Source organism: Bos mutus, chromosome 13 (assembly GCF_027580195.1).
Source record: "Bos mutus isolate GX-2022 chromosome 13, NWIPB_WYAK_1.1, whole genome shotgun sequence".
Lineage (NCBI taxonomy): Eukaryota > Metazoa > Chordata > Mammalia > Artiodactyla > Bovidae > Bos > Bos mutus.
In genome coordinates, this window is record NC_091629.1 from 69,544,957 (window position 1) to 69,568,979 (window position 24,023).

The 24,023-nt window shown below is 43.5% G+C and overlaps 1 protein-coding gene across 1 annotated transcript in view; it reads right to left on the reverse strand.

Moving 5' to 3' along the window:
• Positions 1-1,361: 1,361 nt before the first annotated feature.
• GAD2 (glutamate decarboxylase 2) overlaps positions 1,362-24,023 on the reverse strand; it is a 61,527-nt gene continuing 38,865 nt past the window's right edge. Inside the window, exons 11-16 of the mRNA XM_005908806.2 lie at positions 23,345-23,409; positions 15,558-15,636; positions 11,967-12,116; positions 4,889-4,996; positions 4,266-4,355; positions 1,362-1,535 (exon numbers count right to left, since the gene is read on the reverse strand). Of these exons, the coding sequence (XP_005908868.1) occupies positions 1,362-1,535; positions 4,266-4,355; positions 4,889-4,996; positions 11,967-12,116; positions 15,558-15,636; positions 23,345-23,409 (666 nt within the window). The remainder of the gene's footprint in view (positions 1,536-4,265; positions 4,356-4,888; positions 4,997-11,966; positions 12,117-15,557; positions 15,637-23,344; positions 23,410-24,023) is intronic.

A 24,023-nucleotide genomic window follows, 5' to 3' on the forward strand; every position in this document is an offset into this window, starting at 1 on the left:
ATCATGTGTGTCACGACTAAGACCTGGCACGGCCAAATACATAAATCTAAAAAAAAAATCTTGGGTGAGGAGCTCATTTCCTCATAACCTCTCATGGAGTAGAAATTAATTATTTGGGATTGCAGAGATGGGGAACTCAGAAGGAAGGACTTCTGTGGGTCAGAATGGGAGGGAATCGGAATAAGCAATGGCCTGGGAGGGAAATGACTCCTCCCTGGACAGGCGATGTGGCCTCCAGGATGACGTCACTATTCTCACAGAGACACTGAAGGCCAAGTGTAATTTTCTGGGCTCACCACATCTGGAGTGTGTCCCATTCTTCTTTGCTCTGGCTGATTAGACTTTATTTTCTCTAGGAAATCCAAATGACTTCATAAGAGAATACTGTCTGGGAAGACAGCGCAAGAACCAGCACTCACCTTCTGTTTAGAACAGGCTGAACGGAAATAAGAATAGAGACGATTACCCTCATTAGTCTAAGATGAAGCTCAGCTGTCAGGCCTACAGTGCGGGTCTGCTAAGGTCCAATGGGTGAAAAACGGAAAAGGGAGAATCTTGCTGTCGAGCTGACCAATCACTTTTTAAAGAAACTGCAGTATTCTTTTGTGTTTGTTTTGTAAGAGCCTGAACAGAAAGAAGGCGTCACACTGTTAAAGAATTTTGTGGGCCTATGTTCCAAAATAACTTTGCCAAGTGTTTAGTTGTGCCTCCATTCAAAGAAAGAGAAAAAAAAAAAAAAATCTGGCTTAGTTTTTATAACTGCCCCTTGCAGTTTGTATAACCCATATAAAATAAAAATCTATATGTTACAAAATAGGATTTCTTTTTAATATATATATTTTCCTTTTGTAAAATTATATGTATTTAAATACACTTGATATGTTACTATAGGTAAATTAGAAATTTTTTTCTAATACTATGAAAAAGGCAAGAGTTTTTTTTTTTTTTAATTGTCAACATAGATTTTATATTTACTTTATCCTTTTCACTGTACCCCAGAGAACCTTTTATGATTCAGGGGTAATTTGGCATTATTCAATCCTACTACTCTGACTTGAAAATAAAGTTTGATTTGCACGCTATATTAAAAGTAAGGGAAATATTTATAACAATTGTAAGCTTTTCCTTATTGATTAGAACACAGCCTTTTGTCACTAATTATTACAGAGGTGTTCTAAACTTAAGAAACGATTTTTAAAAGGAATAATGTTTGGTAGTTTTTGATTTTTAAACTGCACTCTACTCTGACACCACAATATAGAAATAGATTTACTTTGGAACAAACTACAAATACATTTACACGGTTTGTGACAACTTAATTGTCTACCTAGAGAATTGAAACAGCTTAGTGAGCTAGGTTATTATAAATCCTGTCCCAGGCGTTCTATTTCTTCAATCAGGAAGTCAATGTCTTGGTGAGTTGCTGCGGGGTTTGAGATGACCATGCGGAAGAAGTTGACCTTGTCGCCCAAGGGCTGGTAGCTCACCATTGTGGTCCCAGACTCCATCATCCTGGCTTTAATCACGGGAGCCACCTGTGGGAGAGATGAGACCGCTGTGATGACTGCTTCTCCCAGGGATTCTTCCTATTATCAAAGAATCCAGTGCCAAGTAGCATTTTGAGTCTTTAACTGAACAATCAGAACCATATCTGTTTTCCCTTAAAGGAACTGCTCACACTTTTTATGAGAACAGAGGGCTGCCGCTGCTGCTGATGCTAAGTCGCTTCAGTTGTGTCCGACTCTGTGTGACCCCATAGATGGCAGCCCATTAGGCTCCTCCGTCCCTGGGATTCTCCAGGCAAGAACACTGGAGTGGGTTGCCATTTCCTTCTCCAATGCATGAAAGTAAAAAGTGAAAGTGAAGTTACTCAGTCGTGTCCTACTCTTTGCGACCCCAAGGACTGCAGCCTACGAGGCTTCTCCGCCCATGGATTTTCCAGGCTAGAGTACTGGAGTGGGGTGCCATTGCCTTCTCCGGAACAGAGGGCTAGAACAGTTTAATACATCCAAGATCTCAAAGGTGCTGAAAGGAATAATCAGTGGCGGGCTATCAGGAGCTTGACATCTTATCTTTGACTTTCTACTTAGTATTTTGTGACAACAGAAAGAATCTGATGGTGGTTCCAAGCATAAAGAGTTTAGCAATACAACATTTGGGGGACTTTTTAATCCTTCAGTAAATATAAAAACATTGGAAGTAAGACAAAATTCAGAGACTGGGTACCAAGATGTAAGCCTCACTACCAAGTGATGTGTGAAAATAAGCAGATTTTTGAGATCTTAAAGCAATTTTCATTCTTGAGATCCTAAAGCTTCCTAGTTTCAAAAAACACTTTTTGTTTTATATTAGAGTATAACCGATTAACAATGTTGTGATAGTTTGAGATGGACAGCAGAGGGACTCAGCCATACGGATACATATATCCATTCTCCCCAAAACTTCCCTTCCATTCAGGCTGCCACATAACATTGAGTGGAGTTCTCTGTGCCATACAGTTGTTGATTATCCATTTTAAATACAGCAGTGTGTACCTGTCCATCCCAAACTCCCTAACTATCCTATCCCCCAACTTTCCCCCTGGCAACCACAGGTTCCTTCTCTAAGTCTGTGAGTCTGTATCTGTTTTGTAAATAAGTTCATTTGTATAATTTCATTTTATATTCCTCGGTTCATAAGATGACTTGAAACATATTTCCTAATAGTGATGAAGAATCAGCTGAGGCAAAAAGCTGCACCCACAAGGATTTAACATTATGGAGTTGGATCACAGACAAGATTTCACCACATCTATGCCCGATGGATAATTACAGCCCTTGGTCCTCTATTGTGTATGAAATTAAGTTAAAATGCCTTGTGAGTGAGTGAAGTCGCTCAGTTGTGTCTGACTCTCTGACACCCCATGGACTATAGCCCACCAGGCTCCTCCATCCATGGAATTTTCTAGGCAAGAATACTGGAGTGGGTTGCCATTTCCTTCTCCAGGGGATCTAAATGCTTTAGTTCAGCACAAATGCATTTTTGTCACCAGTTTTGAGGACTCAGCTCCCAGGGCTCACCCAGGTGAATCTACAACTCTGACAAGACCTCCTTATTCCATATCCCTTGGATGTACTGCACATATTTTTATCCCTTCACATTGTCCTCAGTCTCACCATGTCACATTTGTTCTCTTTGCTTAGAATCCCTTCTCTTCCAGTTTGCATCCTACAAAGACTCCAAGGCTGCACAACAGTCCTACACCATGAGGAAGCCTTTCCTGACTTCCGTAGTCCACTAGCATATTTTCTCTAAGTTGTAAGTACATGATCCTTAGCCATAGAGTCTGTCTGTATTCTAATTCCTATCATCCCTTCTCTTATGTGAAAATAGACCTCATCTTTGTACCCAACTGTAAGCTCCTGGAAGGCAAGGATGAGGTCTCTCTATTCTTTTATCAGCACAGCACTGTTTGCACATGGAGGGCTCCCTGAGTCCTTATTGACCGTAAAGAGTGGCATAAGAGGAACAGCTCCCAGGATGAGGCATACATTTTAAATCATGTCCAACTATATCCAGGACCTGTACACATATTTTACCACTGGAGTTTGTAAATATAATATTGATCTTTTCAGTTCATGGCTGCAAATACGTAACCAGGGATGTAGATCTCGGGGAAGCTTTGGGCTTATGCCAGATCTTTATAGTCAGCAACTCAGTTCAATATGGGAACCATGCCCTCTATCACAGTTGTATTTGTCTTACATGAAGGATAGACTCAAAGGGAATGGAGTTATGAACATGTGACTTTTGAATATCAACACTTACATGACCACCGGTTTGCAATGAGGTTTTAATCCTCAAAATACTCAATGTGAACAATCAACATGGCTCCTCAAGAGGATCAGCAGCAGTTTTGTTTTCTACCCATTTCTGGGGCCTGGTGTCTCTTCCACATTTGTAATTGAGCACCAGTTTCTCTTGGCAGATCAGCAATTTCACCAGATTCCTGCTGAGTTGTGAAGCCAGAAAAGGTATGACCTAGTGCTTATTTTCAGCCCTCATAAACATGCTCTCAGAACACAGAAGCAGGTGAGTTGTTAAAAGTCTGGACAGACCAGTTCTGTGTTTCCTGGCTCTGCAGGAAGCCACAGAGGGCAGGGGACCTGTGACCATGGCTGAAGATAGATGTTCCCTAAAAACGTGCACATCTGTCAAGGATGATATGGACACAAAAGGCCCATTATACACGCTGAGGTCCAGATCAGAGGAGCGTGAGTCCTTACCTTGGAGAGGCGGCTCAGTCTCTCTTCATTGTTGTCCAGGACACGCAAGCTCGGAGGTACGTACCAGAAGCAGACATTGGTGTGCTGAGGCTATGAAGTGGAGAGTAAAATTCATGCTCAGCCCAAACAGGCAAGTTTGAAAATGTCAAGGATTTGAAAATTTGAAAATTCCAAATTTCAAATCTGTTCTGCAGCTTCTAGATACAATCCTACTTTTAAACCTCTAATCACCTTTGAACTGCCTGACTTTCACACCATTATACAGTATTTGTGTTTGTGAGAGAGAGACTTGGATTTATACTTCCATTCTAAATGGTTGCCCCCTCCCCACCGCTTCTCCTTTGTGATGGTCTCACTTACTTGGACAGTACATTCTTAACTTCAAAAAATATCACTGAGAAGAACTGGAATGGGGACTTCCCTGGTGGTCCAGTTCCTAAGACTTTGCGCTCCCAATGCAGGGGTTCCAGATTCAATCCCTGGTTAGGGGACTAGATCCCACATGCTGCAACTAAGGCCTGGTGCAGCCAAATAAATACATAAATAAAATATTTTTAAAAACTACAAAGAGTTAGAATGGACTAAACTGGGGGGGGGGGCACTGTAGAAATCAGAATATATACCTTTCCATCAAACACCATTTCATAACCTTCTCGGTTTTTGATGATATTGTATAAATACTCCGCCAGCTCCAAACACTTATCAATATGTGCTTCAAACCCGATGGTCCCCTATGCAAGAGAAGAATAGAGCTTAGCAGTCAAGCTGAGGAAGGTGGGCGAGCTCTCAGATGAGATGGGGGGATGCATCTCTCAGGACACTGGTGGTCTTTCGGGCCCTTGGGCCTCTGCTCTGAGCCAGCACTTTGCTTACATGAGACCATGTGTCTAGAAGCTTTTCTGACAATTATTCCTCCTTTCATGCTGTCCACATCAGATGCCCCTGTTCCCTTTCATGTTGTCACAGCTCTCCACGGCAGAATCCCTTTCTTTCAGAGCCTCTATTCCCCAGCCAATTATTTTGATTACTCGAGGGGAAATTTTACAACTGCCACTCAGAGGATTAATTATGGAAGTCATTAATGACAGGAGGCCTGGCTATTCTTTTCCTGCAGATAAAAAGCATCATCAGAGACCGCCCATCCCCCTCAGGATGTCTGCTGAGTCCCTGCCCATCAGGTGAATTTGCCATTTCCAGATCCCACTTTTGTTCACCAATGTACATTATACACCATTATAGAACAAATAGGGTAGGTGCTCAATGAATATGTGCTGGACAAAAGAATTACTGACTCTTGAGAGGCACACAGATGCTCTATTAGCCTGCCATTTTGCAAGCTTATTAGATTTACCCTTTGGGGATAAATGGGGCTTCCCTGGTGGCTCAGGTGGTAAAGAATCTGCCTGCAATGAGGGAGGCCCAGGTTTGATCCCAGAATCGGGAAGATCCCCGGAGAAGGGAATGGTTACCCACTTCAGTATTCTTGCCTGAAAAATTCCCTGGACAGAGGAGCCTGGTGGGCTACAGACCATGGGGTCTCAAAGAGTTGGACATGACTGAGAGACTAACACTTGGGGATAATGACTCCTATGTCTGTAATAGGTGAACATTATCACAGAGGTCTTTTACTTTGCAGCTGTTGGAAGCCCAGGATCTGGACTTGTGAAAAACAATACGACAGCCTTGGACTACAAGTATTTCACTGACAACGGGACACACGAGGGCAGCGGTCCCCAACATTTTTGGCACCAGGAGTGGTTTCGTGGAAGACAATTTTCCACAGACCAGGGGTGGGGAGAAGGCTTCAGGATGATTCAGGCTCATTACATTCACTGTGCACTTGATTTCTATTATTATTACATCAGCTCCAGCTCAGATCATCAGGTATCAGATCCTGGAGGTTGGGGACCCCAACACCAGGGAATTACTCTTCACACGGCTTTACTCCGAACTCCACTGGTACGTGTGGAGTACTGCAGGAAAGCTTAGAGAAACAGCAAATGCTCGTCCCAGGAACTCTGAGAACAGACCTACCAGTGATTAATCCAACCTGGCGTCCAGAGGAAGTAATAATGGAGATAAGATAGGCCCACTTTCCTGTTAACACACAGTCTCATCATCTCATCTAAAAGGGGGATCTGGCAGAACGATGACTTGTAGCGTCTGAAATATTTTTAAGAGTAAGCTTCATTAAAGAGAGCTGATGGATTCAGAAATCCATTTGTTTAGGGACTGCCACCCTTGCTGACTGATTCCTGTGACTCCAAGTGTCCACCTGATGCCTGGACATCCAGGCCACCACCCATGCACTCAAAGAGTCTGTGGGTGCCAAAGATTTACCATTGGTTTGGACCAAGCTGGCAGTTTGCATCTACTTGGGATGAACGTTAAGTAAGAGGGAGGGGAGTTTACTGTTAGCCAAACTGGATCCTTGGGACCAGGCTAGCATTGGATTTCAACTTGCAGGGACCTGATCCAGGATCTGTTCAGGACCAGTATGACTCTGACCCTGTCCAGCCATATGGCCTTGGCTAACTTTTCTGGTCACATGGGAATGATGGTGGCTGTACTATTTCCCACATAGATATAGCGAGGTGAAATGAATGCTCTGAAAATGACTGTGATTGTACCGTAAAGGGAGTTGGGTTACCAAAGACAGGATGGGAGTTCTCTAGCCCTGCTAGTCTAGGAGTCCACTCTGGCTAAGCTCAGGAGTAATCCATCTGCCCCCTTGAGATGAAGGCTGAAGAGCTATCAGGGGACTCTGATGTGCCTATATAAGTCTGGGGCTCCTCCTTTCAAATTGGGTATTCATGAGATTAAGATCCATATTTTATTTTCAAAGTTTTGTAGGTTTTTAGGTGATTCTCTGAAATTCATTCTATTAATATCAAATGCTTGTTGAATCATTATAGACCACACAGCTCTTCCTGTGAGAATGATAAAGGCATCTATAAAGCCTTATCAGGCAATGCCTCTCCATGACCTGAATCACTGGGAAGGAAGCTGAAAGCTCAGATGACCACTTCTGCACATGCCCTTCAGCCCCTGCCTGACCATCTTCCTGGGATGTCCTTTCTCCCAGCTCTGCTGGTCGAGGTCTTATTTATTCTATCCATCCTGTTCACAATCAATCTCAAAGGCCAGTTCTTGATAAATTATTCTTGGCTCTCAAATGAGGACTGAGCTCTCCATTCTTTAACTCTTCAATCTGTGTCTGTGTTTCTTTTATAACTAGTTGTGTTCTATTTTTAAAAAAATGTTTATTGGAGTATGTGCTATATATGCTGTGCTTAGTCACTCAGTCACGTCCAACTTTGCAACCTCATGGACAGGCTCCTCTGTCCATGAGGATTCTGTAGGCAAGAATACTGGAGTGGGTTGCCATGCCCTCCTCCAGGGGATCTTCCCAACCCAGGGATCGAACCCAGGTCTCCCGCATTGCAGGCGGATTCTTTACCATCTGAGCCACCAGGGACGCCTTGATTGGAGTATAGTTGATTTATAATGCTAATTTCAGGTGTACAGCAAAGTGACTAAGCTGTGTGTTGTTGTTTAGTTGCTAAGTTGTGTCAGATTCTTTTGCGACCCCATGAACTGTAGTCCGCCAGGCTCCTCTGTTATTGGGATTTCCCAGGGCAGAATACTGGAATGGGTAGCCATTCCCTTCTCCAGGGATCTTCCTGACTGAAAGATTGAATCCAGGTCTTCTGAAGTGCAGGCAGATTCTTCACCACAGAGTCATCAGTTATACATATACATATATCCACTCTCATTTTTAAGATTCTTTTCCTATATAGGCCATTACAGAGAACTGAGCACTGTGCTGTACAGTAGGTTCTTATTAGTTATCTATTTTATATATAACAGTATGTCAATCCCGATCTCCTAATTGGTGTTCTGTCTTTTATGATGGTCATTGGTGAATTTCTCTTTCCTGCCTGGAAACTGTAGCCCCTGATCTCATGCAGCAACAGATGCTCAGTAGCCACGTATGAAAAAAATTAATATTTTAGAGAGAAAGGGAACATTCACTCACTCAGTAAGGAGGGCTAGACATCCATTTCCCTTTAATAGTTTCTCCTGGTTTCTTTTATCCCTCAGCCATTTGCCAGTCCCACTGTTATCTACACTTTAATTATGGAGGTCAATCAGAAAACTATAAGAAAACCTGCCAATCTGCATAATCATATACAAGCATCAAGATTTATGGTAAAAAGTCAGCAGTTACATATTAAGCCATCACTGCAGGCCTATAAAAAGGGACTCCTTTTAATTTTTTTCTTTTTTTCTATCTACACAGAGTTTTAACCGAGGTAATCTGTCAAGATGAAAAATAATCAAGTTCTAGGATTCTCTAATAAAATAAAACAGACAAAAGGTTTACCCAATAAGAACAGAGTTGAGGACAGACACAGTGTCTTTGCCAGTGAAAAGCTTACAAATCATGTCACCATCCAGGATACTTTCTAGCATTCCACATCAGGAGGCTCAATTTTTTTTTTTTTTTTTTTTTGGCATTAATTTGCTCCAATCAAGTTGTCTTGGATTTAATATGACAGTTGTCTTCAGTGCATTTAGCTCCATTTGTTATTAGCAGGTGAAAGAACAGGAATTTATACTTAGATTACTATTTTCCCATGGTTTATCTTACTAAGGAGAAAATGTGGATTCACTGGAACATTGTCTTCTCCAGGTGTATCGGATAACAGAGGGTTTGCAGATTAATGTCACATTCCTTCTCTTCCTCTTCATGACTGTTTTTGCAAATGCAAAACAGAATGACATGGTCAACTCTTCATGGTTCTTCTTAGGGAGAGTGACTTCTCCTGCCCTGGCTGGCATTATGACAGAGTTAGGCGTATCAGAGGGTGCTTACCCTTGATCTGAGTTGTAGGACTGAGATTATTACTTTAATAGCTATTATCATTTCATTTAAAAAAAAATGCAACTTTAAGTTGAAAACCAAATGGATGTTTTTGTCATTTAGATGTCTAGATACTTAGGGCTTTGTGTAAGGAATTAAAAAATAGGTGTCCCTGTCCTCTAAGTAATTCAAATTCTCTTCTAAAGTTCTTTACTATAGTCTCTTTCTGTATTTTACACAGAAACAATATGTTGACTTTCATTAATTATAAATAGTTATCCATATGTCTTCATTTCTGTTCACATCTTACATATGAATGTTAGAAAATGAGTTATTCCTTTACACAAATATGATGTACAAGAACTAATGAAACTATTTTAAATTCTGGATGATGATAATAAACTAATTTTCAATGCAAAACACATGTGTTCATAAGTTACAAAGCCACTGTGACTTCTCTCTCTGTCTCTCTTTTTATCCCCTCCTCTGGTGCCGGTATCTCAGCCCTTTAGAAACTGGATCCTCTGCCTTTATTTCAAGCTTCACTGGTCCTGCTGTTGAGTTCACACCTGATGTCTTCCGTGTGATTTCTCTGAGAACCAGCCGGCTGCACCAAGCTGGCAGGGAGGCTTCCGATGGAAAAGAAGCAGTAGGATCCAGTGAACCATGTCAGATACATTTTTGTGTAAACATAGCTAATGATCATCATCTTAATAAAAACACCAGGGGAACAAGAGACAAAAAGAGGGACACTGAACAATATTTAGAGACCAAGCTTTCCTCAACTTCCTAGCTGATGTTTACCTCTGTCATTTTATCATTCCCACCAATCAAGGAAATGAAACGCCCGCTCATTTGAAAACAGCCTGAGAGTACACCAATGTACAATGTAAGTCTACATTCTTGATGGATTCATTATTGCCAAATGAAGGTGTCATTGCCAACAGAGTGAGTCTCAACTTGGGCAGTGGGGACCACATACCTGTCCTTGTCAGGCGCTCAACTTTCAAAAGAGGAAGGAGTCCCCTGCCCAGCTCAAGGGATTTGAGCCCACTCATCACACACCTTTATGGGACAATAAGTCACCCTGGGCCTCACTCCAGGTGGCTGTCTTGTACTTAGTGATACTTAAAGAAAACTCAATCAGGCCAAATAACATGATGGAGGTTTGCTGGAAGACCATGTAGTCCAGCCACCCCTGGAAGCCAGCTAAGAATTTTTGTGCATTAAGCAATACCATCTCTCTAGTTAAACTGCCTTTTTCCAGGATGGGTTTAAAGAAGATTCCATACAGTATTAAGTTGGTCAAAAAGTTAGTTTGAATTTTTCCATCAGATGTTATAGAAAAGCCTGAACTAACTTTTTGGCCAACCCAATAGATGTTGACTGTTTCACTCCTAAGTCCCCTCTTTTTCTTATTAGCCATCCACCTGTTTGAACTGTTTAAGTAAATTCAGTTTGCTTAAACACCAGCATACGGACTGGGTACTGTGGACCTGGTCCATAGCTCTTTCTATAGACCTGATCAAGGAGCCATTCTGTGATCTCATCCAGCTGACCAAGTCATTTGCTTGTTTCTGTGGGGCTGACCCTGTCACCTCTTTGTGTAGGATACTTAGAAATCTGAGAGCCAGATGTCCCTGGGGGTCCAGTGGTTAAGAATCCACCTGCCAATCCACAGGACACGGGTTCTATCCATGGTCGGGGAAGATCCCACATGCCTCAGGGCAACTGAGCCTGTGTGCAACGCGACTACTGAAGTCCGTGAGCCCTAGAGCCCATGCTCTGCAGCAAGAGAAGCCATCACAATGAGAAGGCTGTGCACTGCAACTAGAGAACAGTCCCTGCTCACTGCAACTAGAGAAGGCGCACGCACAGAAACAAAGACCCAGCACAGTCTAAATAAATATATAAAATAACTAAATATTAAAGGAAAGAAAGAAAGAAAGCTGAGAGTCAAATGTTTCCCAAACACACCAGACCTAGGTCTCACCAGCTTCCCTCTCATCTCTTTGTCATGTTTCCCTGACATACTCTTTTAACAGTTGGACTTTTCTAGCAGTTGGGTTTTTCCAGCATGTCCTCACTAGCTCTAGCCATTGCCTCCTGTGGGAGATAAATGAAACCAGGTGGAAAGTCACCAAGCTGTGACATTTAGGTTAGAAATCTGGTCAAAGTGAAAAATAAAATCTTTGACCTTCCCAGCCTGCTTACATTTAACCACACAAGTGTGCTCTTGGAAGCTATAATTAGGTCCAGCCAGTAGTGCACAACATTAGTTACAGAGTCCCATGTCTGAGAGCGGGGTGATCATCCACAGTTAAATTTTGAGGTAAATAGAGAAACCAAACTAATGGAGGTCACTAGGAAGTTCCAGGGTTTTGGAAAAAAGCTTTAAAACTAGAGGTTACTCTGTGAAATGACAAAAACAAGCCATCATGCCAATTTTTTCCTTTTCTTTTTTGTTCTCCAAACAAAAAGTCTACATTTAACCTACCCAAATGATCAATCACTGGGTAAAAACCAAGAGCTGGGACAAGAACAGCAGTGAAACACCTCTCAGGAATCCAGGGAATCTGCTGTATAAAGCAACATGGATTGGTTTTTTAGATAAATGAGCATTAGAAGCAATTTGGCTTAAACAAAAAACAAACACACAACAGATTTCTTATATTTCTGCCCACGTAGAAGGCAGACTAGATCTAGGATTCAGGAAACTTAGTCTTGAGGAAATAATTTTCAATTTGGAAGTCAATTTTTGCCATGTCCTCACAAGGGTCACCAGATACAGGGTCTGTTTTTAGCTGCCATTCAGCCGGTTCTGGGGTGCTCACCTTTGCCCTCCACATTAGCCAGAGCTTAAAAACATCGACGTGGCGTCCGCACTGCAAGGCCTTGTCTCCAGTGTCGTAGGACAGGTCGTAGTGTTTATCTTGTTGGAAGAGGTAGGAGGCATGCATCTGGTTGCAGCTCTGCATCAATCCCTAGAAGAGAAGAGAAAAGCTAGGAAACCCTGTGCTTAGTCGCTCAGTCATGTCTGACTCTTTGTGACCCCACGAACTGTAGCCAGCCAGGCACCTCTGTCCATTGGGATTCTCCAGGCAAGAATACTGGAGTGGGATGCCATTTCCTCCTCCAAGGGATCTTCCTGACCCAGGTCTCCTGCACTGCAGGCAGATTTTTTACCATCTGAGTCACCAGGGAAGCCCTTAGGAAACTCTCCACTGATTTTATGTGTTCTATTGGGTTTACATTGTGATGGAAATTATTAAGAAAAATATATAAGAAAGAGGAGCTGAATATCCTGGAGAAAGAAAACAGTAAGAATTAAATGAGAAAAAAAGTGAGACAAGTATCTGAGAGGGATAGACTGTTGTGATAGGTCAGTTCTATGGGAAAAAGTGGCTTAGGGTCAGCTATTACCAGAGGTTAACATCAGGGCATATTTACACTTTTACTCTCCTTTTTAAGAGAAGGCATTTATCTTTTTTTTTTTCAATTCGTTGATTATTTCTGCTTAAGCTTCACAATACCCTTTATCGTGGCTGGTTATTAATAATTCCCATTTCACAGATGAGATTGAACGTCAAAAACTTTATGTAAGCCACTCTGTAGCTTTTACCTAGAAATGGAGCTGTTGGTATGTAAATCCAGCTCAGGTGAATTTCAGTGAGAAGGCATTTTTTTTTTTTAATCACAATCAGAGTATAATGTTCACTGGGAGGATGTCTTGATGTTCTGGTTTTGCTTAATCAAACTATTTTGAAAACTTTTTGGTTTTATAAAATATCATTAGTGTGATTCTCCTACTGTTTCACTCATATTGAGTTCAAGTACTTTACCATTTAGCTGTAAGGGTTTGAGTTCTTTATGGAAATCACAGTTTTTAGGACAATTCATTGTGGTGGTGGTGGTTTAGTTGTTAAGTCGTATCCAACTCTTTGCAACCCCATGGACTGTAGCCTGTCAGGCTCCTCTGTCCATGGGATTTCCCAGGCAAGAATACTGGAGTGTGTTCCCATTTCCTCTTTCAGGGGATCTTCCTGACCCAGGGGTGGAACTCCCACCACCTGCTTGGCAGGAGGATTTTTTATCACTGAGTCACCTGGGAAACCCAGTACAATTCACTGCTATTACCTTAAGATGCTAAAATCTAAAAAATAAAGACATCGGTACTCTGAGGTCTTCAAAACAGTGACTCTTTCAGATGGCATGCTCCTCTCTCAAGAGGGATAGAGTTTGGGCACTGTGTTTTCATGCTCACTTGCTTATGGTAGTTACAGTGGAAAGTTTCATTGTCAATGACCATTAATTTACCCTGGCACCACAAGCTAACTATGGAAAATGGGTGGCAAAGTGATTGAACTATTTCAAAGACCAGTGAATGAATCATGCTCTCTGACTAAAACAGCATCGTCAGCCTCCTTACCACATTGCAATTTGTCACGAACCACAGGAAGTCTTTGACGCTTTGGTTATCTACAGTGTAATTGTAATTTTACAGAAGCTTTGACATTGACTTTTCCATTTGTGACTCATGACAAGAGAAGAAAAGACTAAACTGTGATCACTTGGTTGAAGTTAGAAGTGAGAGCCCCTTCTGAAAGTTCTCCAAACTAAAATGAAAATGCAGCTAAAATTTGGTCTAGATCCTGAAAGACCAGACTAGTTCCCCAGATGGTAATAACAGATTTGGGCTCAGTCTTGTAGTCTGGACATCATATTTGGTGGAATTCATTAAGTTATTTGTTTGAGAGTGGGAGAAATTCAATACAATGTAATTATATTAGAGCAGTAGAATGACATTGAATTGGACTCGAAAACCAATAAGACTAAAAATTGCAATAGGTGAATCTATTTTGTTTCATGGTCACAGACACTTGGCACCATTTTTCCCCCAGCCATGCAAGCTCATGGCTAGGTGCCTTCAATCCTAAGGGAGACCACCCAGGGAGTGTGGAATGATGGATAGACCAGCCCAGCTTCTACTGGGATAGGAAAAGCAACTCAGAGCATGTGACCTCTAAAAGGTAAGACAGCACCAGTCTCCTTGTACAAAAGGACAAGTAGAAGTCAGATAAAAAGGTGAGATCATATCCTGATTCTGAGCCATTATATTCCAAACTATTTAAAATACATGAATAGCTTCTGGCTGTAAAAGAGCTGCTGTCAAAAAATTCCCCTGATCAAATAAACTTCAGAAACCGTCATAAATATCATTTTTTTCAGATATTTATAAAATATATCAGCAATAAAAGGTTCAGATACTCCCTGAAATTATGAAACTTGTTTTCAACTCTTTAAGCTAATATATTCCAAGTTTTTTTTTAAACCAAGAACTCTCCTTTTTTTTTTTTTTTAAACAAATCAGAGAATATCATCTGATAGCATGGTATTATTCCTTGGACCTCTATAAAAGAAATGTTATGAACTCTCGGATTTCAAAGGGATCCTAGAGCTGTTCATCTTTTTTGGTCATGCCACAAGGCAATTTCTTGGAACCCTAGTTCCAAGAAATTGAAACCTTGCCCCTTGCAGTGGAAGCGTGGAGTCCTAACCCTGGACCTCCAGATCAGTTCCTATTCCTGCCCCTTCTATCTTTCCATCCTCTTTCTAACAAGCGCTTGTCCAATCTCCACTCAGTCAGCTCCCCTGATGATGAATTTATTCCTACATAAGTCATTCATTACCTGTTGGGCAGCTTAATTTTTAGAAAAGCATTCCTTTTATTGACCCCAAGTCAGACTTCAAATCGTGGTTATTGTGATTCTGTCATCAAAGCCGTACCATCCAATGTGACTAACCCAGCTCCCTGAAGCCTTAAATAAAAAGCAAATCTCTCCAACCTGAGTCATTTATGTTGTGAAGGCTGCTTTCCTCTCAGCCCTTTAAGTTAAACTCTTTTTAGATTAGATTAAACATCTTTAGTTCTTTCAACTACCTCTGTTCATGTTGATTAATGTTCCTCACTATTGGAGGTCTTGCTTGATGGGGTCTCCTATACGATTAGATGCTAACCTGAGCAAACCACTCCAAGTGTGATTTAACCAGAGGCCAGTGGGGGACTGCCACCTTCCTCACCCTGAAACTCCATTTCTTTCAATCCCATGACTAATTTTTGAATGGTATTTCTCTCTTGACCCACTGTTGACCCTGCAGCAGAGTACAACCTAATGTCCTATGACTTTTTCACAAGCACAATAATTCAGCCACACATGGAACATGACTGTCTTGTCTAGTCAGGATATAACCGTCTTATAGTTGGACATAAGAGCAGGGCCTTACAGCTATCCTCATTCACAATTTCCCCTACTGTGGATGTGGCTCACTGTTCCATTCTGTAAAATGATCTTAATTTTGTCACTACACACATTACTGTATCCAATCCCAACTGCAGATGTGGCCACGAGTGAGGAAAGACATACCTCTTCTCTAACCAGGAGAGCAGAGCACTGCAAAGGAACGCCCATCATCTTATGTGGATTCCAGGTCACAGAGTTGGCCCTAAAGGAAACAAATCAGGTGAAGACGGTGGCACCCATGACAGGCTCAGACGACCCCTTGTGAGGGCTCAGGTTTTTTGGCACTGTTTCTCAGACGCCAGCATGACGCTAACTTACAAAACAAGAGGGGGACCCTTCAAAATCTAAAACCTTTCCTTTGTCTACAAAGAGAGCAGGTGAAGGCTGGTATCTCTCTTCAGCTCCATGGTGGTCTGAGAGCTCTGATGACTGGGACCAGCCTGTCCAGGGTCCCTCCTTTGGCCACCACAGAGCAGGGCACCAGGGGGTCCCTCATGTGCCTTCAGTGTTCCCGCCTCTGACCCAACTGTAACGCCCTGGAGCTCAGAGCAATGGCTCATTTTGCTGCTGAATTTTGTTCTTTTCCCAATCTAGTTCCTCCTTCTTTCCACTCGATTGATGACTAAATGTTTCAAATGTGTTCTTTTACAATAGCTAGCTCATATCCTGCTTCCATCTCTTCTCTCATCCACAGATATCCTTTTGGACTGCAGGGAAGATACACTGTGGCTCCCATGGCAGCTTTCAGCCTATTTGTTCCAACACCCTTGGTAAGCAGGATACTCTCTCACCAGTCACAGCGATGCTCAGCTCAGGGGGTTATGTTGTTTGAAACTCCTAAACCACAATCCTGATTCAGAGTCCTTTAATAATAAAAACTGCTATTATTATTTTAATCTGGATATATTGTCTTACCTGATACTTGGTTTCCATTTCATCCTCCACCGGGTATCATAGTTATTTTCTAGTTCTGCTTACAGATCTCTCCTCTTCCTTTTGCCTCCAAAATTCCAAACTGTGGGGTATGGCTCATGGTGTCCCCACACTAGATCCCAGGCTGGAGTCCTGTCAGTTTCCTGAACCACTTTTCATCACACCAAAGTCTGTTTAGTTCTCAGAAAATTCTATTCTCATGATCTTGGGTCTCCTGGTGCTATTTCCTCTTCCTGGAATGTCACCTCCTATGGCTTTAGTTAGTTACATCCTATTGATACTTAATCTTTTAAGGCCAATCAAGTATCATCTCTGCCAAGTTTTGCAGCTTCTTTCAACTTCTCTCCTTCTCACTCACCGTGTTGCTCAACCCTCTTCCTCCTCCAGTTCCCGGGAGAGCAGCAGCTCACTTCCCATGAGTCTCTGCGCCTGTCTCTGAGAGACCGAGGCATCCTCGAGGAGGAGACTCGGGAACGTGACCTTGGCGCCAACAGACTCATAGGAGGAAGGAGAGAAGCAGGACAATACGCAGAGGCTCCTCCACAGGGTTGAGCAGTACTGGCCCTCCTCCGGCTGAGTGACAGACGGGGCTCACCCCACCCCCAGCACTCAAGGTGTGAGGACCTTGGGAAGAAATGAGATGCCAGGAAAGATCCCATTCCTCTAGTTGATGAATGGCGGTCAGCAGCTGGCCAGTCAGGAAACATTTACTGGCCTGGGGATCTTATCTGAATCGATGAATAGTCTGGCTCATTGTCTGGTCTTTCTTTAGCTTTGACACTGGCTGTCAGGTATATTGGAAGTGAGGAAAGAAGCCAAGCTAGTTCATGGCCCGATGGGATGGCTCTGTCCCCTGGACAGAGGACTGAAAGACTTCGTGAATAATAAAGAAACGGGTATCGAAAAGCTCCTTCCAGGACAACAGCTCTTTGCTCTTTAGAATGAAACTGGAGTCAAGAAACCTGGGCTCTGAGCAGTAGGAAAATTTTGGTTAAGGGAGGGGAGCTCAGGAGCCAGACAGTCTGAGTTTGCATCCAGGTTCTATCACTTGCTAGCTGTGTGACCTTGAGCAGGTTACTTAACCTCTCTGTGCCTAGACTCCCTTGTCTACAAAAGGAGAATAATAGGAAATTGTTTGGGACCTCCTTGTGGTCCAGTGGTTAAGAATTCACCTTGCAATGCAGGGGATGTCAGTTCAATCTCTGGTCGGAGAAGTAAGATCCCACATGCCATGGAGCAACTAAGTCTATGCGCTGCGACCACTGAGCCTGCGTGCAACTAGAGAGCCTGAGCTCTGCAACAAAAGACCCGGTGTGCCACATGCAAATACGACTCAACGCAGTCTAATAACTAAATGTTAAAAGATAATAAATCACTTGGGTAAAGTGCTTATAACCGTATCCAACACAATAAACAGTAAATAAGCCTGGCTCTTGCTACTAAGTTCAACTCTATCATTTGGAGCTTTGTGACCCTGGGCATATGTACACAGCCATCCGGTATTTCTATACTATTCTATAGCTGGATGCCCAATACTGACAAAATGCAGCTTTATCAGTAATGACACCAAGTGGAGAAGAAAATAGCTGTTTTCCACGTTTCTGAATGAGGGTGTTTACTTCTACACAGCGGCCCATTTGTCTTTTTAGACTAGAAGCTGTCAAGCCCCCCACTGACTGGTCCCTGAATTCTCTCAGAGGGGCTGCCTCATAAAAATGCAAAAAGATGCAGTGATTCAACGACACGGCGTTAGTTCACGTGAGAAATGTTGGCAGTTTGTGAAAAGCAGCCTCAAGTTCATTTCAAAGTGTTTTGCCTTGAGATGTTATTTCTCTGTGACTTTCAGTAAGTTTATAGAGAGCTGAGCCCCCTAGGGCTGTTGGGAGACATTTCTCAGTGCCTGCCTGTGCACACCAAGCTCAGAAGATCCCAAACGAACTAGCCGCCTCCTCATCCTTCCAGATCTCTTCTCTCTCTTTTATTCTGGACCTCAATTCTTTGCACCCCTTTTCCTCCCAAGCATTTAGCTCTCAAACCTTAGTGGTGTGGTTTCATTCTCTTTCTTTCCTCTCCTATATCACTCTTTGCAGTTTTTTTTTTTTTAAGTTCTGTATAAAGTGCTTTATTCTGTAGTACTTTGGTGCTCGATTTGCATGTGTGTGTATGTGGATGATATATGAGAATCACTCAGAAATTTTTCAGCATTCACGTGCTAACTACATTTACTATTTCCTATGTGGCAGGCAATGCTCTAATTGATTCAAATGGATTAATTTATCTAATCCATGTAGCCCTGTGATTTACACACTGTCATTGTACCAGTTTCATAGATGGAGTGACATCTTGCCCAAGAGCACATAGCTAGCAAGTGGGATTCAAGCCATTGCTTGTCCACAGGGTCCTTGCTCTAACAGTGACCTAATGCTACAGGTATCCACTGAAAACCATGGAGAGTCTGAAATGTTTCCTTTTGGGGTGTGACTGGCATGCTGCTGCTAAGTCGCTTCAGTCGTGTCCGACTCTGTGCGACCCCATAGATGGCAGCCCACCAAGCTCCCCCGTCCCTGGGATTCTCCAGGCAAGAACACTGGAGTGGGTTGCCATTTCCTTCTCCAATGCATGCATGCATGCTAAGTTGATTCAGTCATGTTCGACTCTGTGCAACCCCTTGGGCAGCAGCCCACCAGGCTCCTCTGTCCCTGGGATTCTCCAGGCAAGAACACTGGAGTGGGTTGCCATTGCCTTCTCCAACCTGTTACCTAGATGCCAGTAAAAAATGGAAATGTCCTGGTGGTGGTTTAGTCACCAAGCCTTGTCCGACTCTTGTGCATATGCATATTGAAAAACTTCCCCAGGCCGCTATGATATGCTCCCAGCACAATGGTGCTCGATTTCTGATGTAACATTTGAGAAAAGTGTTTTATATACTACAAGCTCATGTTAGCTCGATGAAAGACATCTCCCCAAAAATGTCCCTCACTCTCTTCAACATGATATGCAAAACTGTAAAATCTGTCAGGGAGGACACTCTCTGGAATTTCTAAAGGATTATTAACAGAAAATATAGCAAGGCAAAAAGAGCACTATATATAAATCGTACGTCAGCATTTTGTAACATCTGGCATTCTTAGTGTAACTGGAGTGTGACTTTTCCATTGGATTGGCCAAAAGATTTGTTCAGGTTTTCCATAAGATGTTATAGAAAAACCCAAATGAACTTTCTGGCCAATTCAATACATACACACACACAAAATATTTCAGAAGGAAGTGAAGGAAGCAGAACCACCGGCTTTTTAATAAATTACCCCTGAAGAGCTGGTCTCTGATGATGCATTCTGCTCCAAGAAGCAGCTCTCCTGGGTTCATCTCCTCCTTCCCCTCCACATCTCTGTTTCCTACCCTGAGCATCTCTCCCCTCCACTCCTCCTGCACCTGGTCCTCGTGAAGCCCTCCTCAGTCCTGGCCTCCACCTCCTCTTGAACCCAGAGTGGCCTTTCCAAAGCACGGGAAATGCCACTCCTCTCTTCAGTTCAGTCAGTTCAGTTCAGTCACTCAGTTGTGTCCGACTCTTTGTGACCCCATGGACTGCAGCACGCCAGGCCTCCCTGTCCATCACCAACTCCTGGAATTTACTCAAACTCATGTCCATTGAGTCAGTGATGCCATCCAACCATCTCATCCTCTGCCATCCCCTTCTCCTCCTGCCTTCAATCTTTCCCAGAATCAGGGTCTTTTCAAATGAGTCAGTTCTTTGCATCAGGTGGCCAAAGGTGGCGTCTCTTCAGGCCCCCACTATGGCTGCTATAGGAGGACCTCTCCAGTGTTTATCCCCAACCCGAGAAACACAAGGGTCTGTATGCACAACAAGGGCTCGAATGGCAGCGATGCTCAGCTCAGGGATTTACCTTCATCTGGATTTGGCTCTGCAGGCAGACCCTCCACTGAGACTCACTGGGCAGGACTTCCGGATCCTCCACTAGCTTCCTGGTCTCTGTCACAAATCTATCTTGGTCTCCAACCAAGTTTGTCTGAACTTTCCCCAAGGACCCTCTCAAACCTCTGTGACCCTGCTCTTCACCTTGACACCCTTCTTCTGCTTCTGCCTGATGAAGCTCCATGCCCCCCTCACCCCAGGGGAAAGGCTTCCCTTCCTTTAATAACCCTGTTTAGAAGGAACAATCTGTCTCTTGAGCCTTTAATTCCTCTGCCTTGACCTGTAATCCATGGTTGACGGCAGTCTCCCTACTAGATTCTAAAACCCTTGAAGACAGGCTTCCTAGCATATAAGACTTTGCATCTTAGGCCCTTGCCTAAGACAGAGGGCCCATAACCAATGAACTGAGTTTCTGAACCTCTGGCCCTTAGGGGTGGGAGTAGGACTAATAATTGGTAAGTTGGCAGGGTCTGTGCTGGAACCTTCAGCTGGGCCAGAAAGTCTCGAAAGTGCCCCACAACAATGGCTTCTTCCAGGTACACAGCAGCCTGCTGCCAGGAGGGATTAAAGAAAGGTCTGTTGACAATGCCCAGGAGTGCCAGGTCTCCTGGCACCCTCTTAGCTGTCCCATCCCTAAATAGCTTGACAGTGTTATCAGAGAAGAAAGGTGCTTTCTGAGAAAGGCAGGCCCCTAGGTGCTCGTGGCATTTTGTAATGAGGACAGCACTCTGGGATCCCTGTGACCAGGGGGCCACCTTGGGATCTGGGGGACAGGAATTCACGGAATTCACTCATTTTAGAGTGAGTCCTCGTGCTTGGAAAGTGGGTATGGCAACCCACTCCAATGTTCTTGCCTGGAGAATCCCATGGACAGAGGAGCCTGGTGGGCTACAATCCATAGGTTGCAAAGAGTGAGACACGACTGAAGCAACTCAGCACACATGCATGCAAGTGAGGCAAATTTCTTTCCTAGAAGTGTGTCCACGCAGATTTCCCTTGGCCCTAACATCTTCTTCATCAAAGAAAGTGAGCCTTTGGTTGATAAGTCACCCAGATGGATTCTCTCAGGTCAATGGATGACTGGGGAGGGTCCACTCAAAGCAGAACAATGGTCCCTCATTTTTTTTTTTTTTTTTGGCAGCACCGTGCGGTACACAGAATCTTAGCTCCCCAGGGATTGAACCTGTGTCCCCCCTTCCATGGAAGCGTGGAGTCTTAACCACTGGACCATCAGGGAAGTCCTGACAGTCCCTCATTTTTAAAAAGGACTTCTTTGGCTGTTTCCACTTAGTAGATTTACTTCCAACACAGCTTCAAGAATTCCAGCCACTAGAGAGGACTGTGTGTTCCATAACGAATGTTCTAAGCTTTGCTCTTAAATAAGAGTCTTCAGTACAAAGGCGCGTGGGTGTTTATTTTTCCAAAGCCCAGAGTATGTGATTTAGTGAGCTTTCAGGTAGTCATTGGTGGAGGGCACCCTTGGCTGGCTGTCAGCACTTGGAACCACAGCTGGCATAAAAGGTATAGAAACAGCCTCTCACGTTCTGTGCTGGTCAGTTTAAGGGGACTCAACGATGAGAAGGTTCTGTACACAGGCCAATTCTTCTGATAGCATGTCATCTGAATTTTTGTTCCGATCTTCTCAACAAGCACCTTCTGGATGGTTTTCTTTTCTTCATTCTCTTTTCCTGTTTAGTTCACTCCTTCTTTAGCTTCTAGTTCCAGGCAGATCTTCACGACAAGAAGGAATTCCGATCAACTAACCAGAAGCAGAGACCTAAAGCTGGCTCCCCCTGGGAAGAGGCCAGGCCAATCCTCACCCACTCACACCTGAACAGGCACCTGCAGTCAGAATGTGGGCAGCAGACTGGGGGACCTGGTCCTTGGCTGGTCTGTCTCGAGTCTTCTCCAGCCCTCCTTCTGCTCATGAGGCAGGGTGCCCCAGACTCTTCAGTAATCCCACGCCCTCCTTCCCCACCCATGCGCTCTCTGCGTGTGGGTAGGCCTGGATATCACACAGCACACCCTGTCCATTCGTTCTGGCCCGGCTGCCCTGTGTGATTGGTGCGCTCAGATGTTTTCAAGCCCTGTCAGTCTCCTCATCTTGGTACAGAAATTGTGCAGAGATGTCCAGAGGGAGAGCCGGGGGAAGCTTTCCCTTGACAACACCTGGCTACTTGGCTGGGCACAGTGGGCATTTGGCAGTCCTGGATGAATCCAGGCTTTCTCAGTTGCCTGGCATGTCAGGCTCCCTGCTATCCTTGACCTGCCACGTTGTGATGGGAGAACTGGGAACTCTGAGCTTCCTCTGCATAGGGGCAGGAACCGAAGCCTGAGACCAATTCTGCATTCTGTGATTCTTTGTCTTTTTCCTTTGGCCCTGAGTAGGCTTTATGCTAATCAAATATCAGCTCCTTTGTGCTTTGCAGCTTTTTCTCAGTGGTCTCCTTCTTAGTCTCCTAAGTAAAGGTGACTGCAGGATCCATCAGAACTCACCAGAAAGAACCATTATGGAGATGAAGCCATCAGGCGATGTTATCACAAGCAGGTTTCACTTTAAGTCAATGGACCACGTTAAACCACAAACCCCTCTTTCAACACTGATAAATTACAAGGTGCTTCTTTGCATCACAAAATTATTAATTGGTTTCTTTAAAGCAGTGGTTATTATCCTCTAGTGAGAGCGACCTCTCTCCCCCCAGAAAACAGTGGCCTGCATGAAGCTTTTAACAATTTTGATAGTTGTTGGTTCTGAGACCCCAGGAAGGTCATTCCTGAGTACTCTGGTCAAGCATGGAGGCCAGTTGGGAATCTCTATGATCTCTATGTTTGAGAGACATATGACTTGGGTCACTTGGATAGGATCTGATGTCTCTGCTGTCTACACAAAATACTCATGCATTTATGACCACACAAGGCAAAGCACACGAGCACGGAGAGGATGGGCTCACCTGTACACCAACACTTCTTGGACATTGGGTGTAATTTGCTTTTCATATATAGCTTTCACATGGTACATTGTTAAGGAGAAAAATGTACGTACCTCTCCACGCCGCTCAGTTTCCACTTGTGTTTCCGAGACATCAGTAATCCCCCACCCCAAGCTGCCTGGAAAAAGAAGGGCATACAAAGCAAAGGCAGTGTTTTTTCATTGCCTGGATTTCTAGCGTTTGGTATCTTTCAAAACAGTAAGCATTGCATGGAGTGAAAGTTACAGCCTCAACCCCAGATAACTTGGGGATTGGCACTAGACTTCCAAAGGTTAACTTGGGGGGCTATTCTAAGGTCTCAGGCTCCATCCCACTTTTATATGGGTGTCAGAAGCCAAACACTTCCTCAGTCTGCAGGAAAAGGAGAAAGAGCCTTCCCAATCCATCAGTGCTGTGCTTAGTCCTATGGAAGCCCATCATTTCAGAACTACAAGTGCTAATATCTCCACAGTTTAGACTAAAAATGATAAATTAAAACCCTTTAAACAACTTTCACATTGCAAGGAAAACTCTTTCTGACAACTCTGAGTGCATATTATTAATATAAAGCCAAAATGACCTAAGCCAGTCTACTCAACAACGTAAGTCTCTTGCACCGGCATGGAAAGCAACTTATGCTTCCTTCGTTGATAAAGCCTCACAATGGAAAACCCATCAGCTGAACCAAGCATGGTGCTTAGTGACGATGTGGCATTGATTTCTGATCTCATCATGGGTCGTTAGCAGTTTTCA